The sequence below is a fragment of the Stigmatopora argus genome, chromosome 6 (assembly GCF_051989625.1).
Source record: "Stigmatopora argus isolate UIUO_Sarg chromosome 6, RoL_Sarg_1.0, whole genome shotgun sequence".
Classification (NCBI taxonomy): domain Eukaryota; kingdom Metazoa; phylum Chordata; class Actinopteri; order Syngnathiformes; family Syngnathidae; genus Stigmatopora; species Stigmatopora argus.
Genome location: NC_135392.1, coordinates 20222993 through 20247710, shown reverse-complemented (window position 1 = coordinate 20247710; position 24718 = coordinate 20222993). Strand labels below are relative to the sequence as shown.

General features: G+C 42.0%; 1 protein-coding gene across 5 annotated transcripts in view; it reads right to left on the bottom strand.

The window, feature by feature from the left end:
- pdrg1 (p53 and DNA-damage regulated 1) overlaps positions 1-24718 on the bottom strand; it is a 44818-nt gene that overhangs the window by 15040 nt on the left and 5060 nt on the right. For all 5 annotated transcript variants that reach the window (XM_077601993.1, XM_077601990.1, XM_077601991.1 and 2 more), the window contains 3 exons: positions 9580-9652; positions 9426-9500; positions 9238-9318 (listed from right to left, as the gene is read on the bottom strand). In XM_077601993.1, coding sequence (XP_077458119.1) covers positions 9238-9318; positions 9426-9500; positions 9580-9652 — 229 coding nt within the window. The remainder of the gene's footprint in view (positions 1-9237; positions 9319-9425; positions 9501-9579; positions 9653-24718) is intronic.

Genomic DNA, 24718 nt, shown 5'->3' with positions numbered 1-24718 from the left:
TCGATAAAAATGTAATAGTTTTAAACTGCAATTACACCACCAGAACACCACAGAGAACAGTGGTGCTGTTGCGAGATGAACGCTAGTTCCAGAACAAGGTACTCGGAGGATTCGCCAAAAGACGTTTGGCCGACAGACGTTTGGCCGACGGACGTTTGGCCGACGGACGTTTGGCCGACGGACAGTTCGCCGAACGGACGTTTGGCCGAACGGACATTTGGCCGAACGGACATTTCGCCGAACGGACGTTTCGCCGAAACGGGATTCGCACACTCGTGTGTGTACATGTTTTTCAACCTCGGCCCGCAGGCCATATACGGCCCGTTACAGATAACATTCATTTAGGCATAACAAGGGCATTTATTCACGGCCAAACATACGCAGAACAGTACGTGACAGAAGAAATAGAAACTTACACCAGCATAGAAAACGTTGAGATTAATCTTTGAATTAAGGTTCTCAGCAAATCATTTTGGATATATATTTCCTAAAATAATGGGAAATTATTTAAAATTAAAATATTGTTCTTATTGGCACACATCACTATAACTAAAAGTGAGATGCTATTTGACCGGTCTTTTCTCTAACATATCATAAAAAAATCCTACTCCAGAAAATTTATACCAGCATAGAAAACGTTGAGATTAATCTTTAGTCTGTCCAAGGCACTTAGAATTTCACATAAATCTTCTAGTGTTGTTTTTTCTCGCCGAAACGGGATAAATTACATTGCGTGTCTAAATTGCTACTACTGTAAACGCACGGATAAAATAAAAAATATAAAAATTTGGCAGCACATTGTAGGTACGTACTTGTATTTAGAAATATGTCCAGCGGGGGGCAGTACATTTTGAGATGAAGATTTAAAGCGGAAGTAGAAAGCGGTCTTGTAGTTGCCATATGGGGCCATATAGGCTATTTGACCGGTCTTTTCTCTAACATATCATAAATTTCATCCAACGTATATTAATTGTAATTTCTTGTAAACTGTGTGAAAAATTAAAGTGTTTAATTTATTATTTGATTAAACAAATAAAAGTGGGGATGTTTCGATTGGATGTTTACACTGGACATCCGGGTATGACACCAGATCTACCTACAGCCTGGCCACATTTACCTTGAACCGCCTGCGGACACACGGTGAAAAACTCATCACGACGGTGGCTCAATTTGTTAATAAATACCAGCAAAGCTGCATTCTCGAAGCCAATTGTAAGTAACACGGGAGATTGTCTTAATATCAGTAATGCTTTACGAATTACGACGATTCGCCGCGCCTGGCGTCGCCATTACCATGCCTGAAACGCTCGCTAAAATATTTTTCTGTACTGCCGCATTGATTCTGGAAGCAAATAATATGGCAGTGGCCCTGTGGTATATCTTAGCCGGTGTCACATTATTGTTAATATATTTACGAGCTACGACGACGTATGGAAACGGCCGCGCGCGCCTGGCATCGCCATAACCGTGCTTGAAACGCTCGCAAAAATATTTTTTTATCTTTTCTCTTATAGGCCATAGCTTGAACACGGGAGATTTTCATGGTTTAATATCAGTAAAGCTGCATTCAGTAAGCAAATTGTAAGTACAACATATACATACACACATATACATATATATCAGTGGCGGTCCGTGCATTTTCTGGTAGCGCCTTCAACGTATCAATCCAACCCTCAAAAACTATTTTATGCCTATAAAACCTCTACTGCAGCTACAGCTGCGACACATAGAAAACAATCAATGAATCAATGCACAAAATGTGGTAAAATCCACTTCCTAGCAGCATTTCATGATTAAATACAAATACTGGAGCTTTTCAGACATTAAAACCAGGCCAGGGGGGTGATTTTCCCGGGAAAAGACAGCGATGAACGTCAATGGCGTACGGGCAAACATTGCCCGAAAATGGGGTAAAATCCAGCCGAAAACAGCATTTATTGATTAAATACAAATACTTGAGCTTTTTAGACATCAGAACTGGGCCCGGAGTATCATTTCCCCGGTAAAAAGACAGCGATGAACGTTGATACGTCCATACGTGAAACGGCAAAAAAATGCACTAAAATGTGGTAAAATCCACTTCCTAGCAGCATTTATTGATTGAATACAAATACTGGAGCTTTTGAGACATTACAACCAGGCCAGGGGGGTGATTTTTCCCGGGAAAAGACAGCAATGGACGTCAATGGCGAAACAGCAAAAATTAAACTGGGGTAAAATCCACTTCCTAGCAGCATTTAGTTATTAAATACAAACACTGGAGCTTAAATACAAACACTGGAGGTTTTCAGATATCAGAACCGGGCCCACAATTGAAATATTATTTAGGAATATAGCCATATTATACTCACCAAAAATCCTTTTTAACTGTACACAATATCCATCCTCCTTTCTTTCTTCCTTCTTTCTATCACCATCGAAGCTAATGATGAAAGTCGAGCCTGTCCTGTCATATTTCCGGCATAGTCCGTCTTGAAAATGGCTTTAAATCAACACAACAATATATTTGCTTGTGCAGCTAAGTTAGCGCACTGAAAGTGGCGCACACACCCTTTTCCCGGCTGTAACAGGCTCGCTAGCTTCGGAGTTGACCGCCCTTTCTTAATGATGTCCATTTTTTTTCTGGAAAAGTCCGTCTGGAAAATAGCTTTGTGAGCAAATCTGCAACCAAATCCATTTGTTTTTGCCTCTGTCGGGCATTGTGGGCGGAGTTTGCGATCTCTGGCTGCCTCACTATGGCTTTGGCCCGCCTACTCTCTATAGCTAGCCAATCATAGTTGGTGAAAGCAATGACGTATCCCATCCAGCAAAATGCCAATGGCTGCGAAAAAGCATTGTGGGGTTGCCAACTCGAAATCTGATTGGTTAAAAGCAACAGTCTTGTTTAATGCAGCAGAGACCGCAGAACTGATTGTGAAGGCTTTGAGGCAGATTTCTGATCCTGGCAACAAATAATGGCTGAAATGTGATTGTAAATGCTTCAATATGAAAACACACATCTGGAAGCAGTGCAACCAGGGGGAAAAGCAATGAAAGGAAGCTAACAGACCATTTGGAATAATAAGTATTGATGGACAAAATATAAGGATTCAGATATTTCTTAGGCCAGCAGAGAAGGCCTTGAAGGCCCTGACGGCCCGCCACTGATATATACATATACATATATACACATATGCACATATACACATATACACATACATATATATATACATACATATATACATATATATATATACATATACACATATATATATATATATATATATATATATATCCCTTGACACTAAGGGAAAATTAGATGTGCAAGTCTGAATTAGTCTGAAGTAGTGGAGGCTCGCTCCTTCATCTTCTGTACTGTCATATATATATATATATATATATATATATATATATATATATATATATATATATATATATATATATATATATATATATATATATATATATATATATATATATATATATATATATATATATATATATATATATATATATATATAATATATATATATATATATATATATATATATAAATATATATATAATATATATAATATATATATATATATATATATATATAAATATATATATAATATATATATAATATATATATATATATATATATATATATATATATATAAGACAGTACAGAAGATGAAGGAGCGAGCCTCCACTACTGAAGAGATTACGAGTAGTATAATTCAGACTTGCACATCTAATTTTCCCTTAGTATATATATATATATATATATATATATATATATATATATATATATATATGTATATATATATATATATATATATATATATATATATATATATATATGTATATATATATATATATATATATATATATATATAGCGCTATTACGGTTCAATAATCACCCATAAATAATATATATGCCATGCCTGGCTTCACGAAAAGTGGCAGGCAGCGCCGGGCTTCTTACGCTACGATTTGTGAATGGATTGTGGCCGCCTGGGCGAACGTGTCTGCTTGCACGGTTGTTCGAGCTTTTGCCAAAGCCGGCATCATTTCTAAGGAGCCACATGGAAATGACGGTGACTCTGAGAACGAAGAGAGGGGACCCGGCTTTTTGGAAGGCTCGTTTGGGCAATTGTTTAATTCGGACACAGAAAATGAGGACTTTGAGGGATTTGTGGGTGATGATGACGTGAGTGAGTTGTAAAATGTCTAAATAAAGTACAACCGAACTCAGTTTTGCTTTCGTTGCCCTTTTAAAACGTGTTTTTAACGTGTGGGTGTAGCGTGCAAGAACTATATTTCCCAGCAGTCACTGGGCACCGGAACCCGGAAATAGGCTGCTTCCGGTAGCCAGCGCTATTGCGTTTCGATGTTCATCCATATATAATATATATGCGTCTAATGAAACGGTGCGTGCTTTGTGTGTCTGAAATACAGAAATAGCACTCGTTACTGACCCTGCGGCTTAAAATACGATGCGCCGAATTGTCGTGAAAATACGGTATATATGTGTGTGTATCAAAAATTATATTTTCTTACAGGCCATGGAGTTCACTGTCACCAAGCGTGGTGGGAGGAAGTTGCTCCAAAATGGGTATGCTTATATAGTTGACAAAAACGACAAAAAAACAGGCATTACCTATTGGAGATGTGAAGAAAGAGGAAGATGTGGAGGGCGACTTAGGACAGTGAATGATGTTCTATCAGGTGTTCCACTGCAACATTCTTACCAACGAAATACCAGCAGGGGTCGGGTTCTCAAGACAGTACAGAAGATGGAGCGAGCCTCCACTACTGAAGAGATTACGAGTAATATAATTCAGACTTGCACATCTAATTTTCCCTTAGTGTCAAGGGGATCTCTTCCCAAAAATGAAAGTCTTGGCAGAATGATTAGAAGGCAAAGGGCATTCACAAATGGCAACAAAATAACAGACGAACTAAGGGTTTCGTTAAGAGGGGAGAGATTTGTTTTATTCGAAGAGGTAGATTTCGTTTTGATGGCAACTGACACCAATCTCAATTTATTGGCAAAAAGTATGCACTTTTGTGACGGTACGTTCGACAGTGCACCTTCCAACCATCATCTGTATACCATCCATCCTCTCCTTGGAGAAAATCATACCGTTGCACTGGTATACTGCATCACAAAATCTAAAACTCAAAGAACGTATGATATGATATTTTCTAAGATTAAAGAAAGCCCTGTTATGGAGCCTAGTTCTATAACTGTTGATTTTGAAAAGGCTGCAATAAGTAGTATTAAAAAAGCATTTTCCAAACTCTCACACATCTGGATGCTTTTTCCACTTCGGTCAATGCCTTTGGAGAAAAATTCAGTCATGTAGCCTACAAAATTGGTTTAGTGACCCAATGAATACTTTCGTAATAAAAAAACTTTCAGCACTGGCGTTCGTCCCAAGGGATGATGTCAGAAGCATTTGATGCATTAATGCAGGGGTCCCCAAACTTTTTCCTGTGAGGGCCACATAACTTTTCTCTTCTCTGATGGGGGGCCGGTGTCAGTTTGTAACAGAAAAAGTGTGACGATCGTAGGGGAGCTTAATTTTTTTTTATTGTTTTCCAGAAAGCCACACATAACCAAATAACCCTTTCCAGGTTCTTTACAGAAAAAAAGTCAGGAAACATATAATAACACTATTAATGAAATAAATAATAACTAAATAACCCTCTCTGAGTTCTTCACAGAAAAAACAGGAAATAAATAACACTATTTATGAAATAAATAATAACTAAATAACTCTCTCTGGGTTCTTCATAGAAAAAAAAGCCATGGAACATTAACTTTCTGTTGTGCCATGCACAATCTTCTCCCTTTGATCTGAAGTTTATGCACGACACCACAACCGTCATTACAGAATCCCACGTCAACATTTTGCAGCACAGTGCTTGCTGGTGAATTTGGCAGTGGACTCCTAGCGGGGCGGTGAGACCCCTTTTTTCCAACTCCCGGTTCATGCGTCCCATTATTAGACCGCGAGTTTCGGCCACCATGCTAGGAGCCCCGTCAGTCGTGATGCTAGCTAGCTTTGACCAGTCCAGGTCCAACTTCTCCATGGTTTGGCACACTTTGTCAAAAATATCCTCTCCCGTTGTAGTCCCTTTGAGACTTTGGAGGGCTGCCAGATCCTCGCAAATCTCAAAGTTTGCGCTAACTCCACGAATAAAAATGAGCAGTTGCTCTGTGTCTTGCACGTCCGTGCTTTCATCCAGTGCTAATGAAAAAAAGTCAAATTATTTCGTCTTCTGCTGCAGCTGGGCATATACATTACTCCCGATTTCTTCAACGCGTCTGGTCATTGTACTCACCGACAGACTTACGGCATTAAATGCATCTTTCTTCTCGGGACACACCTCCTCCGCGACAGTATCCATACATTTCTTAACAAACTCTCCGTCAGTGAAAGGCTTACCGCTGCTTGCTATCAATTTAGCAACCCAAAAGCTGGCCCGAACGGATGCCTGGTTCTGCTGAGATAGTAGTCCACTTTTTCGCTTTGAGAGTTTGTCTGCTCGTATTTGGCCTAGCAATCTATCGTACTTGTCTTTGTGACAGGATTCATAGTGTCGGCAAAGATTGTATTCTTTGAATACCGCCACCGTCTCTTGACAAATGAGACAAACAGCCTTTTCTTTGCATTGAACAAAAAAATAATCGTTTGTCCACTCCAGGTTAAATACCCTGCATTCTGAATCAATTTTTCTCTCACCATATTTTTCGCCATTATTCCGTTCTCAAACAGGTTGCAGTTTTAATATGCTTGAATAGTCCGCGATGGTCCCAGGGCTCCGCCCTCACCTGCGATCGTCCAGATGTCTCGGTAACACTGCTCGTGCATGCAACGGTGGACGTGCCCGGATGCATCAAAGGGAAACACTCTCCCCGCACGTGTCACCAAAGAAGCAATGCGAAGCCCCGCTTCACTGGGATGATTTGTGGGCTCAGCAGGGGTGCAATGAACCAAACACAAGATTAAAACGTCCCAGTCTTCAAGGCCAAATAGGGAAAAAAATCCGTATCTGGCCCGCGGGCCGTAGTTTGGTGACCCCTGCATTAATGGCTTCACTAGACGAGGAAACAGAGGAAGTAATAGCAGAATTTCTCACGTACTTTGAGACTACTTGGCTAGGTACTGATATAAGGGGAAGGCGACGCTGTCCATGTTTTGCTATCCCCTTATGGAACGTTAGAGGAAAGACCTTGCTGGGAATACCACGCACTAATAAATCTGTTGAAGGTTAGGCACCGCACATTTCAATGTAGAATGTCAGTTGTCCATCCAAATTTATCTCGTCTGATAAACAAACTCAAATTAGAGCAAAGAGATTGAGAAATACGAATACAACAGGCTTTTGGCGGTATTATGCCCAGACAGACCAAAAAGTCATACGCAGCTGCTAATGAACGGTTGAAAAAGCTCACAGATGACCATGAAAACCTGGATCGATTTCCTAACAAACTACAGTACCTAGAAGCCATTGCGCGTAATTTGTAAGTTTTACTGTTTTAATAAAAACTGCCATCTGTGAATTCCCTTTGTACATAATTTGTAAGTTTGTATTGTATTTGTAATTTTTGTACATAATTTGTACGTTTTTTACTGCTTTAATAAAAACACCATCTGTGAATTTGCTTTGTCTTCTTTTAAATAAAATAATTTTTTGAATGTCATCTTATTGATAGTGTTTAATATTAAAAATAAGTAGAATGATTATCTTTGTACTGGCTCTTGACTAATTCATTTGAATCATGTCTATTTACTCCTTGCCTGAATCATGTCCTATTAACTTGCATCCAGAGGATAAATAAAGATCAATATTCTTTGCCTGACGGATTTTGTGTCAGTTGACTTATATAGTCTTATTCATGTTGTTTACGTGTTCAGTGAATGTGTTTTGTGATCCATTTGTCACTCAACTACAATAATCCTTTTGGTGACCCTTGCTGACCCACAGCACTGGTAAAAACAACCTAAACCACTTGGCAAGACGACTAAAGCTGAAAGGAATGGTAAACATGCAAAACTTCCCCTAAATGCATGGCCAGGCAAACACACAAAGGGGCACACGTACAGTATATGTACACATACACACTAGCCTGAGATTTAGAGTCTTTTGCTTGGAGCTACGTGCATGGCACTGAGAAAAAACAAAAAATGCGAAACATCCCCACTTTTATTTGATAATAAAATAATAAATTAAACACTAATTTTTTCACACACACAGTTTACAAAAAGTTACAATTAATATATGTTGGATGAAATTTATGATAGGTTAGAGAAAAGACCGGTCAAATAGCATCTCACTTTTAGTTCTAGTGATGTGTGCCAATAAGAACAATATTTTAATTTTAAATAATTTCCCATTATTTTAGGAAATATATATTCAAAATGATTTGCTGAGAACCTTATTTCCCATTATTTTAGGAAATATATATTCAAAATTATTTGCTGAGAACCTTAATTCAAAGATTAATCTCAACGTTTTCTATGCTGGTGTAAGTTTCTATTTCTTCTGTCACGTACTGTTCTGCGTGTGTTTGGGCGTGAATAAATGCCCTTGTTATGCCTAAATGAATGTTATCTATAACAGGCCGTATATGGCCCGCGGGCCGAGGTTGAAGAACATGTACACACACGATCCGGGGGCGGGGCGAGCGCGCGAATCCCGTTTTGGTGAAACGTCCGTTTGGCGAAACGTCCGGTCACGCCAGAACAATGCTCAGGAGAAGCAGAGGATAATGAGGAAACGTGTTTTTAGCATTTCAGCAATCAAGGCTAACACGGAGCATCAACGCAAATACATACATACGTAGATACACACACACTATAGCGTATACGTAACAATGTCACATTTACAATTTTTTGTGGGCCTACTGGTAAATGTTTTGTAGGCTAGTATTTACATGTTTTAGCAAATGTTTTTGACGTACTGTACACTGTACATTAACATTTTCTAACATATCCTAGCCGTACTGTCTGAGGCATACCGGTACTGTACATTTTTTGTAGGCATACCGATAAACGTTTTGCAGGCTAGTACTTATTAGTACTGTAATTACCTATTAATAAAAAAATCCGAGATGCACCGAGGGTGCGAAAGTCGAACTGCAAAATGGCGAGGGAACTCTGTATTTACATTTTTTAAATGCCACTTCATTGTAGTTTTTTTTCATGAAATTCTAATTTTGTGGTATATCACTGTAAAACAAATTGCATAAAGCTTTTATTACCTTGCATTTCATTTAAGCGATTGACTTTCACTTTTAGTCCTTTGTGAAGGTCATTTATTTCGGTGTCCAGTTGTTCCTGGTCTACAGATAAGAAAAATTATTTCAGGCAAAAATTTAATATGTCAATCCATTTGGGAGAAAGTCAGTTCAACATACAGTCGACATACAAATGCCTAAAAACATCTTACCTTCCTGAATCATTTCTTGCATCTTGGACTTTTGGAATTTGATGAACATCTGTCCTAAGCAAACCTTTACCTTTTCTGCAAGTAACAGGAATCCCGCTTTGAAATCAGTTCAACTACTCGTAAAATCAACTTTTAAATCTAAGAGGTTACGAACCTGAATGCAGATCATTCTTCAGAGCATTTAATGCTTCTCTGTTCCTGTTTCTTTTCATATCCAAGTCAATAATCTTAGAAGCAAAAAAAATTGAACAGTGTAATAAACGGAGACAAAACAGGAAATTACAACCGTACCTCTACTTACGAAATTAATTGGTTACAGAACTTTTGATGTAACTTGAAAATTTCGTAAGTAGAGCAGTGCTTTATATGAAAAATCTCTAATTCGTTCCACGGTCCACACACAACTACCAACTAAACCCTTTAAAATTGGTCAAAGTGTCCCAAATTTGTATGAAAGATGTGAGAAACACACAAAAATGAGAGAAAATATAATACATTTATTAGTGTCTTAAAATGAATAACAAGCATACAAAATGTAGCGTGATATGCGCATGCGCATTTCCCTATGACGCGGCGGCGTCAGAAAGCCGTGCGCTTTGCAGTAAATTTTAGACTGCCCTATGTGAGTAACTATGTGGCTCATGTGTGTAAATATGTGCCGCATTGCAATACTACATTTTTTTATCGCTTAATAAGGGGAATTGCAATAATTAATAAGAGGAGCATTTAGCTGAGGTGGACAGGACATAATATGCACACGTGCATTCCCCTTTGACCCGTGCGTGTCAGAAAGCCGTCTACTTGGTAGTACATTTTAGACTTTTATAGTGAGGGTTAACCGGTTCAAAAAATGAATGAATGAATAAATGTGTGTGCCCCATGTGTGTGTATGTATAAATATGTACCGTGTTGCATTTGTACGGGTTTTCTCGCTTAATAAGGGGAATTGCAATCATTAATAAGGGGAAGATTTAGCCGAGGTTGACATGTACAGTGGGGCAAATAAGTATTTAGTCAACCACCAATTGTGATCCTACTTGAAAAGATTAGAGAGGCCTGGAATTGTCAATATGGGTAAACCTCAACCATGAGACCCTGTATGTGGAAAAAAACCAGAAAATCACATTGTTTGGTTATTAAAGAATTTATATGTAAATCATGGTGGAAAATAAGTATTTGGCCAATACCAAAATTTCATCTCAATACTTTGTTATGTACCCTTTGCTGGCAATAACGGAGGCCAAACGTTTTCTGTAACTCTTCATAAGCTTTACACACACTGTTGCTGGTATTTTGGCCCATTCCTCCATGCAGATCTCTAGAGCAGTGCTGTTTTGGGGATGTCGTTGGGCAACACAGACTTTCAACTCCCTCCACAGATTTTCTATGGGGTTGAGATCTGGAGACTGGCTAGGCCCCTCCAGGACCTTTAAATGCTTCTTACGAAGCCACTCCTTTGTTGCCCAGGCGGTGTGTTTGGGATCATTGTCATGCTGAAAGACCCGGCCATGTCTCATCGTCAATGTCTTTGCTGATGGAAGATTTTCACTCAAAATCACTCGATACATGGCCCCATTCATTCTTTCCTTTACACAGATCAGTCCTCCTGGTCCCTTTGCAGAAAAACAGCCCCAACGCATGATGTTTCCACCTCCATGCTTCACAGTAGGTATGGTGTGCTTCGGATGCAATTCAGTATTCTTTCTCCTCCAAACACGAGAACACAGCCCCAAAGCATGATGTTTCCACCCCCATGCTTCACAGGGGGTATGGTGTTCTTTGGATGCAATTCAGTATTCTTTCTCCTCCAAACACGAGAACCTGTGTTTCTACCAAAAAGTTCTATTTTGGTTTCATCTGACCATAACAGATTCTCCCAGTCCTCTTCTGGATCATCCAAATGCTCTCTGGCGAACCGCAGACGGGCCTCGATGTGTACTGGCTTCAGCAGGGGGACACGTCTGGCAGTGCAGGATTTGAGTCCTTGGCGGCGCATTGTGTTACTGATAGCAGCCTTTGTTACTGTGGTCCCAGCTCTCTGTAGGTCATTCACTAGGTCCCCCCGTACTGTTCTGGGATTTTTGCTCACTGTTTTTGTTATCATTATGACGCCACAGGGTGAGATCTTGCATGGAGCCCCAGATCGAGGGAGATTATCAGTGGTCTTGTATGTCTTCCATTTTCCAATAATTGCTCCCACAGTTGATTTCTTTACACCAAGCGTTTTACCTATTGCAGATTCAATCTTCCCAGCCTGGTGGCTACAATTTTGTCTCTGGTGTCCTTCGACAGCTCTTTGGTCTTGGCCATAGTGGAGTTTGGAGTGTGAGAGACTGAGTTTGTGGACAGGTGCCTTTTATACTGATAATGAGTTAAAACAGATGCTATTAATACAGGTGACGAGTGGAGACCCTGTTAGAAGTTAGACCTCTTTGACAGCCAGAAATCTTGCTTGTTTGTAGGTGGTCAAGTACTTATTTTTCATTTTAATTTTGAATGAAATTCTTTAAAAATCAAACAATGTTTATTTATTTATATATATATATATATATATATATATATATATATATATATATATATATATACAGTGGTACCTCGAGATACGAGCTTAATCCGTTCCGTGACTGAGCTCGTATGACAAGTTACTCGTAACTCGAGGTAAAGTTTCCCATTGAAATGAATGGGAAACAAATTAATTCGTTCCAACTCTCTGAAAAAAACACCAGAAACAGGATATTGGATTGAAAAAAAAGTTTTATTTCTTATAATTCGCCATATATTGACAAAGTAATAAATAACGAGTGGTTTAATAGAAATAAAGTGTTTAATCTAACTAAAATTGGGCAGATTTCGCCGAGGGGAGAGGGGCACAAAAGGGGCGGGGGGCTTCGTTTTTTTTCTTCCACAAAACGCACTCGTAAACGGAACAAACACTCCACCCTCACGTTCGCTATCGATGGGCTGTTTGCTGTCGTACTATTCCCTTCAAAATATTCCAAAAATGATGCACACAAATGTCCTCACAATCGAATAACGCACGACGAGCAGCAGTCTTTTATCAGCGATCGCGCCGCTGCTCATGTTGTTGTTGTTGTTGGGCCACCTCAGGCGCTTGAGGATTACCCTCAGCAGCGCTAGAGCTGTCACTGGAACGCGGATTAGTTCATCCAGGGGGTAGCCGGAGGTGTGGGGCAGTGCGAATATCTCCGGCTGGATGAAAAACGTAGGGCGCCACGTTCCTGGGTGGCAGCTCTGGGTGGTTTTGTTGGATTCGCATGGGAGCTTCGGTGCCGCTGGCTAGCGGCTCCTTTTAGCTTGTAGCATCTGTGTTCGCATCCCCTCGAACGGCGCCTAGTGCCATTGCCTGTCGGCGTTGTGCGCACGAGTATACTTCATTACCCAGAAAGCCCTCTTTTCACCGCGCATGCGCGTTGTGCGTTTCCTGGTCTGAATAGCTCATCCGGTGCTCGTAAATATTGTTATACACGAAAGATATGCCAAAAAAAATGCCATGGCAACCTGGCTTGGTCGCATCACGAAACTTTGACCGCATCACGGGCGAATTATTCGATCGAAATTTCCCCCGTAAGACGAGCATTCCGTATGACGAACGGTCGTATGACGAGGTACCACTGTATATATATACATATATATATATATATATATATATATATATACACACATATATATATATATATATATATATATATATATATATATATATATATATATATATATATATATATATCGGTGGTGGACCGTCAGGGCCTGCAAGGCCTTCTCTGCTGGCCGAAAGAAATCTGCCTTGAGGCCTTCACAATCAGTTCTGCAGGCTCTGCTGCCTAAAACAAGCGTCGATAAAGGCTGTTGCTTTCACCAATCAGATTTCGAGTTGGCGACTCTAAGGCCTTCTCACAGGCGTAGGGATACGTCATCACTTTCACCAACTATGATTGGCTAGTGATAAAGTGGACTAGCCAGAGCTACTAAACTGTATCTGGAGCGAGCTGCACAAGCAAATATATTATTGTTGTGTTGATTTAATAGCGGTTTGGTCAACCCGCAATGGCTGAAGGAGAAGAAATTGATTTGTTTGCAGATTTACTGTCAAAGCCATTTTCAAGAAGGACTTTTCAAGAAAAGCTAGACGTCATTAAGAAAGGTTAGACAACTCCGAAGCGGCCAGCCGCTGGTATATGTATATGTATATGTGTATATATATATATATATGTATATATATATACATATATATATGTATATACATTGGATTGGATAACTTTATTCATCCCGTATTCGGGAAATTTAGTTGTCACAGTAGCAAGAGGGTGAGGATGCAGGAATAGGAAAGGCATTTTAGACATAAATAGATAGGTAAAAGTAAGTTAATAAATAAATACATGAATAAATATATAAATAAATAAGCGTGTTGCTTAGCACATATACATACATACACATAAATATACATGCATGCATACGGTAGGTCTCAACACTCAGCCATTTTTTTGTTAAAGAGCCTGACAGCTGATGGGAGGAAGGATCTGCGGAAGCGCTCCTTCCTGCAATGAGGGTGCCGCAGTCTATTGCTAAAGGAGCTTTGGAGGGACTCCACAGACTCATGCAGGGGGTGGGTGTCCATGATGGACATCATCCTGGTCAGCATTCTCCGCTCTCCCACTTCCTCCACAGAGTCCAGAGGACAGCCCAGAACAGAGCTGGCCCTCCTGACCAGCTTATTCAGCCTGTTCCTGTCCCTCTCCGTGCTCCCGCATCCCCAACAGAGCACTGCATAAAACACTGTAGATGCCACCACAGTGTCGTAGAAAGTCCTCAGCAGTGTCCTGCACACTCCAAAGGAACGTAGACTCCTCAGTAGGTAGAGGCGGCTCTGGCCCCTTTTGTACAGGGCATCTATGTTTGTGGACCAATCTAGTTTGTTGTTGAGGTGAACACCCAGGTACTTAAAATTCTCCACGATTTCAATGTCTGTACCCTGGATGTTCACCTGAGTGGTCTGTTGAGGATCCCTCCGAAAATCGATGACCATTTCCTTTGTCTTACTAGTGTTGATGTAGAGGTGGTTTTGCCTACACCAGTCAACAAAGGCTGTGATGACTTCCCTGTACTCCAGGTCGTTCCCGTCCGTCACTCGTCCAATAATAGCGGTGTCGTCAGAGAACTTCTGGAGGTGGCAGGTGTCTGTATTATGTTGGAAATCCGATGTGTAGAGGGAGAAGAGGAGTGGGGAGAGCACTGTGCCTTGTGGGGCCCCCGTGCTGCAAGCTACCACATCAGACATACAGTCCTGGAGTCTCACATATTGTGGTCTGTCAGTGAGGAAGTCGATGATCCATGCGGCTAGGTGGTTCCTTACTCCAGCCTCTTCCAGTTTCCCTCTCAGTAGGACCGGCTGAATGGTGTTGAACGCACTGGAGAGGTCAAAAAACATCATTCTCAGCGTGCTTCCCGTGTTCTCCAGGTGTGAAAGAGACCTGTGCATCAGGTAGGTGGTAGCATCTTCCACACCAATACCTGGACGATAGGCGAACTGCAGAGGCTCCAGCTCTGCATTCATCAGGGGGCTGAGGTGATTGAGGATGATTCTCTCCAATGTCTTGATCAGGTGAGAGGTTAATGCTACCGGCCTGAAGTGGTTTGGCTCCCTGGGGTACGCAGTCTTAGGAACTGGGACCACACAGGAAGTTTTCCACAAGGTGGGGACCTTCTGCAGACTGAGGCTGAGGTTGAAAATATGCAGAATCACTATACCAAGCTGATCAGCAGACTCTCTCAGTAGTCTGGAGCTGAGGCCGTCTGGACCGGTAGCCTTCCTTGCCTTGATCTTCTTTAGCTGTTTTATCACCTGATCGACAGTAATGCAGAGACCGGTGGAAGAGGGGGAGGAAGAGGAGAACGAGGGGGGAGCGTTGCTCCTGGTCTGGGGGGTCAGGGGAGTGGGGGCAGGACTGAATCTGTTAAAGAACTGATTCAGTTCATTGGCCCACTCCCTGCCGCCAGACTCCGGGTCTCTCTCGCTGTTGCCTCCATGGCCCGAAATAGTCCTCAAGCTCCTCCAGACCTCTTTGGTGTTGGTTTTTTGGTTGTTTGGTGTGTATACATACATATATAAATATGTATGTATATACATACATACTTATATATTCATATATATATATATATATATATATATATATACCAGCGGCGGGCCGCTTCAATTTAACGTAAGAACACTAGGGGGGGCTTGTGTACGCTTAGTTTTGTTTTGGCATGCCAAACCACTCATTTAACCGTATCAAAAAGTATTGGCGGAAATTAGAAAGTATACATCAAAATAGACGTCATTATTTTTAATTATATACATTCTATCACTAGCCAATCATAGTTGGTGAAAGCGATGACGTATCCCTACGCCTGCGAGAAGGCATTGGTGTCGCCAACACAAAATCTGATTGGTTGAAGCAACAGTTTTATCGACGCTTGTTTTATGCAGCAGAGCATGCAGAACTGATTGTGAAGGCCTCAAGGAAGATTTCTGACCCTGGCAACAAATAATCGCTGAAATGTGATTGGTTAGATGCTTAAATATGAAAACACACATCTGGCAGCAGATGAAAAGCAATGAAAAGAAGCTGACAATTTGGAATTATTTAATAAGTATTCATGGACAAAACATGATTAACATCGGTCTGTGATTCAGATATTTTTTAGGCCAGCAGAGAAGGCCTTGTAGGCCCTGATGGTCCACCACTGATTTATATGTATACGTATGGTGTGTGTGTGTGGGGGGGGTGGGGGGGTGTCTGTGTGTGGTGTGTGGTGTGTGTGTGTAGTGTGAAGTGTGTAAGATAAGACAGTCTCTTTGCAATTGCTTGTTCATATTATATCAGTTTTTTTAAGTATAACAGCATCGTAGTCATCCCTGTGAATGGCTGACATGTCAACACAAACACTCAACTGTCTGACAATGATCAATCAATCTTTGCCCTGCAAATGACTAAACGTATCTGTCCAAAGTCCTGCCGACAACTGTCTGTTTTGTCTGTATATAAGACTCACTCACTGGTCATTCGGAGAGAGTTGCAAGGACAACAGACTGTGAGCAATCACGCTGTTCGAGCTCTCTCCCCATCCTGCAGTCTGGTAATAAACATATTTCTTTTAAATTAGTCTCCCTCTTTCTTAACCTGCTCCTTAAACTGTTTTACAGACCTATCAGTGTGCGTGGTGTGTGCGTGGTGTGTGGTGCTCGGACGATTCGCCGAAAGACGTTTGGCCGACGGACGTTCGTCCGACGGACGTTTGGCCGACGGACAGTTCGCGGAACAGACGTTTCGCCGAATCATGTGTGTGGTGTGTGGTGTGTCTGTGGAGGTTGTGTGGAGTGTGTGTGGAGTGTGTGTGGAGTGTGTGTGGAGTGTGTGTGGAGTGTGTGTGTGGTGTGTGTGGTGATTGTGGTGTGTGTGGTGTGTGTATGTGGTGTGTGTGTATGTGTGTGTGTGTGGTGTGTGTGTGTGGTGTGTGGGTATGTATGCATGCATGTATGTATGTATATATGTGTGTGTATGTGTGTGTGTGTATGTGTGTGTGTATGTGTGTGTGTATGTGTGTATGTATGTGTGTATGTATGTGTAAATATATATGTATATATATATATATATATATATATATATACACGTTTAATGTAACTTTACACAAAACTGAATTCTAATTTTGTTGTAATCTTTTGTTACCTTCGTTTTCCAGGTTGGCCGTTTGCCACGCCTCCACCCTCACGTTCGCTATCGATGGGCTGTTTGCTGTTGTACTACGTATTCCCTTCAAAATATTCCGAAAATGATTCACACAAATGTCCTCACAATAGGATAACCCACGACCACTTGCCAAAGAGTAATAGTCTTGTAGTACATATTAGCGATCGCTCCGCTGCTCATAAAGACCGGCTCGCAACTACCTCGTCGTAATGGCTCTGGTTGCAACCGCTTTGAACGGCGCCTATGAGAGAGAGTTGCGACCAGAAACATTACAAAGAGGGAATTGCGAGCCAGTGCCGCTGATGTTCTTAGGAGCAGCGAACGAGAAGTAATATAATACTCCACGTCACTGTTCCCTCTAAGCTGCGCGCGTGCGCAATTGCGCACTACTCTCGTCTTCTCTGCGCAGCAGCAATCCTATGGCGCGCAGTAAAAAAAAAAAAACGGATTTTTTTTTTTTTTTTTTTTTTTACACCCCTTTCTTCATGATGGCGCCGTTTAAGCGGCAGCCAGTGGCAGTAGCTCTGTCCACTTATGTTTTTCGTGTTTTACAGCATGTTTGCTTTGTGGAGTAGCACCACCAATTTTGTTTTGCACAGCTGTGTGATGACAATAAAGGCTTTTGATTGATTTGAGTATATAGTACTTCTCAAAAAATGATGCACACAAATGTCCTCCCTCCATATATCTATCTAATCTCTATCCATCTCTCTCTCTCTCTATCTAATCTCTATCCATCTCTCTCTCTCTCTATCTAATCTCTATCCATCTCTCTCTCTCTCTATCTAATCTCTATCCATCTCTCTCTATCTAATCTCTATCCATCTCTCTCTCTCTATCTAATCTCTATCCATCTCTCTCTCTCTCTATCTAATCTCTATCCATCTCTCTCTCTCTCTATCTAATCTCTATCCATCTCTCTCTCTCTATCTAATCTCTATCCATCTCTCTCTCTCTCTCTCTCTCTCTCTCTCTCTCTCTCTCTCTCTCTATCTAATCTCTATCCATCTCTCTCTAACTAATCTCGATCCATCTCTCTCTCTCTCTCTCTATCTAATCTCTATCCATCTCTCTCTCTCTCTATCTAATCTCTATCCATCTCTCTCTCTCTCTATCTAATCTCTATCCATCTCTCTCTCTCTAACTAATCTCTATCCATCTCTCTCTCTCTCTATCTAATCTCTATCCATCTCTCTCTCTCTCTCTCTCTCTATCCATCTCTCTCTCTCTATCCAATCTCTATCCATCTCTCTCTCTCTCTCTATCCATCTCTCTCTCTCTATCCATCTCTCTCTCTCTATCCATCTCTCTCTCTCTCTCTCTCTCTCTCTCTCTCTCTCTCTCTCTCTCTATCTCTCTCTCTCTCTATCCATCTCTCTCTCTCTCTATCCATCTCTCTCTCTCTATCCATCTCTCTCTCTCTCTCTCTCTCTCTCTATCCCAGACATGTCCAAAGTCCGGCCCCCGGGCCAATTGCGGCCCGTGGACAAATTTTTACCGGCCCGCGGCCTCTATCATGAAATCAATAATATGCGGCCCGCCAGCACTGTTGACCACAGTATAAAATACATGTGTACAAAAAGCTATTTTTCATTTCACCAGAAGATGGCAGTAGCCCTGTGGCCGCACTCTGGCCGCCGAGCGGAGTGGATTATCAAGCCTTGTCTGTAACAAAGTCAGCGAAGAAGGAGGCAGCGCTATTAAACTCCACTGTATTATTCATCAAGAAGTTCTCTGTGCCAAATATATGAAATATGATAATGTTATGAAACCGGTGATAAAGACTATTAATTATATTCGCTCCAAAGCGCTGTGCCACCGCCAGTTTCAACAGTTTCTTCTCGACATCCAGGCTGAATACGGAGATGTTTTGTATCACACCGACGTAAGGTGGCTCAGTCGGGGGTCTGCGCTGCAGCGCTTCTTCTCTCTCAGGGAGGAAATTGGACAATTCTTGACTAAAAAGGGACAACCCATGCCACAATTAAATGATCCTGTTTGGCTGGCTGATTTGGGATTTTTAGTTGACATAACGCGACATCTGAATGCGCTGAACACAAGCCTTCAAGGGCAAAATGCAGTGGTAAGCCAACTGTATTCACACATCAAAGCCTTTCGGACCAAGCTGCTACTTTTCCAAAGACACCTGTCACAGGCGCAGCCCAATACCGCACATTTCCCGTCGCTGCAGGAAATTGTGACCAGTTTCCCACAGATCAATATCAGTGCGCAAATGACAAAGTATGCAGCAGACATCTCATCTCTGGTTGAGGAGTTTCAGCAGCGCTTTCGGGACTTTGCAGCTATTGAAAAGGAGATCACGCTTTTTTCCTCTCCTTTCTCCGTGGACCCTGATGACGCTCCAGACCACCTGCAACTGGAGCTCATTGAGCTGCAGTGTGACGCCGAGCATCGCAGTCGGCACCAACAGCTCCCTCTTGTCAACTTCTACCGCCAGCTGGATGAAGGCAGGTTCCAAGCAATTCGGACATTTGCTAAGAAAATGCTGAGCTTGTTTGGCTCCACATACATGTGCGAGAAGACATTCTCCGTTATGAACATTAACAAGAGCCGCATGAGGACGAGACTGAGTGACTCTCACCTGCGTGATGTCTTGCGCATCAAAACCACTGCTCTTGAGCCAGACATAGACTACATACTGCAGTCAAGATCCCAGTATCACCCTTCACATTAGTGCAGGCAAGACCTTTGTTAAGTCCTCTGAGTTGAATAAATTCTTAAATCTCAGTTAATTAATTTTTTTGTGATGGTCAAAATCACAGTTTGAATATGCAGTGATCATTGTTTTGTTTTCAGCACTTTTCCTACAGTGAGCATATAATAGTGAATAATATGTAATGTTTCACATGAACTTAGATATCCTTTATAGTTTTCTTAATTTTTTGTGGTTTGTGATTTCGGTAAAAACCTAAATGTAAAAAAAAATGTAAAAGTAAAAGTATGCCATTTGTAATTAAAAAAAATCCCAAAAAGTTAATTTGTATTTAATGTTAATGGTTCAAAGAATGTCAGGCTAAATAGTCGGCCCCCACACATTTTCACCTTACCAAATCTGGCCCTCTTTGCAAAAAGTTTGGACACCCCTGCTCTATCCATCTCTCTCCCTCTCTATCCATCTCTCTCTCTCTCTCTATCCATCTCTCTCTCTCTCTATCCATCTCTCTCTCTCTCTCTCTCTCTCTCTCTCTCTATCCATCTCTCTCTCTCTATCCATCTCTCTCTCTCTCTCTCTATCCAATCTCTCTCTCTCTATCCAATCTCTCCCTCTCTATCCAATCTCTCCCTCTCTATCCAATCTCTCCCTCTCTATCCAATCTCTCCCTCTCTATCCAATCTCTCCCTCCCTCTATCCAATCTCTCCCTCCCTCTATCCAATCTCTCCCTCCCTCTATCCAATCTCTCCCTCCCTCTATCCAATCTCTCCCTCCCTCTATCCAATCTCTCCCTCCCTCTATCCAATCTCTCCCTCCCTCTATCCAATCTCTCCCTCCCTCTATCCAATCTCTCCCTCCCTCTATCCAATCTCTCCCTCCCTCTATCCAATCTCTCCCTCCCTCTATCCAATCTCTCCCTCCCTCTATCCAATCTCTCCCTCTATCCAATCTCTCCCTCTATCCAATCTCTCCCTCTATCCAATCTCTCCCTCTATCCAATCTCTCCCTCTATCCAATCTCTCCCTCTATCCAATCTCTCCCTCTATCCAATCTCTCCCTCTATCCAATCTCTCCCTCTATCCAATCTCTCCCCCTCTCCAATCTCTCCCCCTCTCCAATCTCTCCCCCTCTCCAATCTCTCCCCCTCTCTCTCTCTCCCTCTCTCTCTCTCCCTCTCTCTCTCTCCCTCTCTCTCTCTCCCTCCCTCCCTCTCTCCCTCCCTCTCTCCCTCCCTCTCTCCCTCCCTCTCTTTTGCTTTGTTGTTCTGCGGCCTTTGACTGTACTGTCTAACTTATAACTATGCCTTTGTGCCCCTGATGTTCTTATGAGCAGCGGAGTGATCGCTAATACTACAAGACTACTTCTCGTTGGAAAGTGGTCGTGCGTTATCCTATTGTGAGGACATTTGTGTGCATCATTTTCGGAATATTTTGGAGGGAATACGTAGTACAACAGCAAACAGCCCATCGATAGCGAACGTGAGGGGTGGAGGCGTGACAACTAACCCGGCCAGAACGATGGTTAAAAAAAAAGAAGATTAAAACTAAATTAGAATTCAGTTTTGTGTAAAGTTACATTAAACGTGAGTTGAGTGTCTGTATATATTAATCCAAGTTAATTTAAATTTGTTTGTTCCGTTTACGAGTGCGTTGTTGTGGAAAATAACCGGAACCCCCCCCCCCGCTGTGCGTCTCTCTCTCCCGTCGGCGAAATCCGCCCAATTTTAGTTTGATTAAACACATTTTATTACTATTAAACCACTAGTTATGTGTTACTTTGTTAAGAGATGGCGAATTAGAAGAAATACAACATTTTTTCCAATCCAATATCCTGTTTTTGGTGTTTTTTCAGAGAGTTGGAACAAATTAATTTGTTTTCAATTCATTTCAATGGGAAACGTTCGCTCGAGTTACGAAAACCTCGACATACGATCTCAGTCTCGGAACGGATTACGATCGTATGTCGAGGTATATACGTGTGTACATACGTACACACGAGAGTGGTTAACACAGAGTATCAAAGCAAATGGACTATAACACAGCAAAAATTAGCATTTATGAGATGCAGGACAACACAGAGCTGACCCAGTAAAATATCCATTTTCTTTCTTTTTGTTAAATGCCTCTTAAATACATGTGCACAAACAGCAGCCTTATTGAAACATTCCTCAACTAATTTTAACCCACTCTTGTCATTTGAGAACTACGGAAGAGACTTGCATTGGCCGTTTTTCACATAAATTTTTGGTGGTTGGATTGGATTGGATTGGATAACTTTATTCATCCCGTATTCGGGAAATTTCGTTGTTCCAGTGGCAAGAGGGTGAGGATGCAGGGATAGGCAAAGGCATTTTAGACATAAATAGATAGGTAATAGATAGGTAATAAGTAGGTCAAGAAATAAATACATGAATAAATATATAATTAAATAAGCGTGTTGCTTAGGACATATATACATACATACATACACATAAATGTACATGCATGCATACGGTAGGTCTTAACACAGCCATTTTTTTGTTAAAGAGCCTGACAGCTGATGGGAGGAAGGATCTGCGGAAGCGCTCCTTCCTGCAATGAGGGTGCCGCAGTCTATTGCTAAAGGAGCTTCGGAGCGACTCCACAGACTCATGCAGGGGGTGGGAGGTGCTGTCCATGATGGACATCATCCTGCTCAGCATCCTCCGCTCTCCCACTTCCTCCACAGAGTCCAAAGGACAGCCCAGAACAGAGCTGGCCCTCCTGACCAGCTTATTCAGCCTGTTCCTGTCCCTCTCCGTGCTCCCGCATCCCCAACAAAGCACTGCATAAAACACTGCAGAGGCCACCACAGTGTCGTAGAAAGTCCTCAGCAGTGTCCTGCACACTCCAAAGGACCGTAGACTCCTCAGTAGGTAGAGGCGGCTCAGGCCCCTTTTGTACAGGGCATCTGTGTTTGTGGACCAGTCTAGTTTGTTGTTGAGGTGAACACCCAGGTACTTAAAATTCTCCACGATTTCAATGTCTGTACCCTGGATGTTCACCTGAGTGGTCTGTTTTTTGAATTAATTTATCGAATTACGAAAAGCTCGTCATACGATCTCAGTCTCGGAACGAATTACGATCGTATGTCAAGGTACCACTGTACTTTAACCTCGGAGAAAATAAAAAAAACTTGTTTATGCATGTTGGGAGTGAATGGAGTTGTCAGAAAGCTGATTTGTAATCTATTAATAAAGTTTGGCTGACCTATCTGACTGTTTTTTTGACATTCCCTTTACCGCAGCACCATCTAGTGGATGCATAACATAACCCCAGTCTCTACTGTATAATGCGGTGCGGTAGACCAGTGTAATGCGGAGCGGTGCACCTTATACAGTGGTACCTCGAGATACGAGCTTAATCCGTTCCGGGACTGAGCTCGTATGACAAGTTACTCGTAACTCGAGGTAAAGTTTCCCATTGAAATGAATGGGAAACAATTTAATTCGTTCCAACTCTCTGAAAAAAACACCAGAAACAGGATATTGGATTGAAAAAAATGTTTTATTTCTTATAATTCGCCATATATTGACAAAGTAATAAATAACGAGTGGTTTAATAGAAATAAAGTGTTTAATCTAACTAAAATTGGCCGGATTTCGCCGAGGGGAGAGGGGCTTCGTTTTTTTTTTTTCTCCACACAACGCACTCGTAAACAGAACAAACACTCCACCCTCACGTTCGCTATCGATGGGCTGTTTGCTGTCGTACTATTCCCTTCAAAATATTCCGAAAATGATGCACACAAATGTCCTCACAATCGGAGAACGCACGACCACTTGCCAACGAGCAGCAAGCAGTCTTATCAGCGATCGCCCCGCTGCTCATCTTCTTCTTCTTCTTCTTCTTCTTCTTCTTCTTCTTCTTCTTTTTCACCTCAGGCGCCTGAGGATTACCCTCAGCAGCGCTAGGGCTGCCACTGGAACACGGATAAGTTCATCCAGGGAGTTGCCCAAGCCGCGATGGTAGCGTTCGGTCATTAAGGCCGGACAGCGGAGCCATAAGTGTTCAGACGACTCTGTTTCCTCGTCGCACAGGCGGCAGCGATCCGAGTCGGATTTCTCATGGGAGCTACAGGGGCGCTGGCTAGCGGCTCCTTTTAGCTTGTAGCATCTGTGTTCGCGTCCCATCGAACGGCGCCTATGATAGAGTTGCTACCGGGGATACTTTTGCGAGCACGAGTATACTTCATTACCCAGAAAGCCCTCTTTTCACCGCGCATGCGCGTTGTGCGTTTCCTGGTCTGAATAGCTCATCCGGTGCTCGTAAATATTGTTATACACGAAAGATATGCCAAAAAAAATGCCATGGCAACCTGGCTTGGTCGCATCACGAAACTTTGACCGCATCACGGGCGAATTATTCGATCGAAATTTCCCCCGTAAGACGAGCATTCCGTATGACGAACGGTCGTATGACGAGGTACCACTGTACATGGAAAAAAATTAAAATGTGTCATTCAATGAGGGTGCGCCTTATAATGCGGTGCGCCTTATAGTCGTGAAAATACGGTACACTAATTCGATGTTCGCCATCATTCCGGGTGGATTGACAAAAGAACTCCAGCAGCTAGATTGGCGACAACAGAGCATTCATTCTAGACAGCGAACTATATAATATATATGGATCAATATTGTCCTGCAACAGGTCTCGCAACTACGGCAAGCAGCCACCAAGTCCATTTTCCTCTTTGGAAGACGTAACCAGTCTCGGCGGCGCTCGTGACGTATATGACGGCTCGCCGTCTGTTTTGATTTCCGACTCCATGCGTGCTTACGTGACGTATACTCAGAGTTCCCGGAGGCTTGACCAAAGAATTACAGCCGCTGGACATCGGCATCAACCGGGCT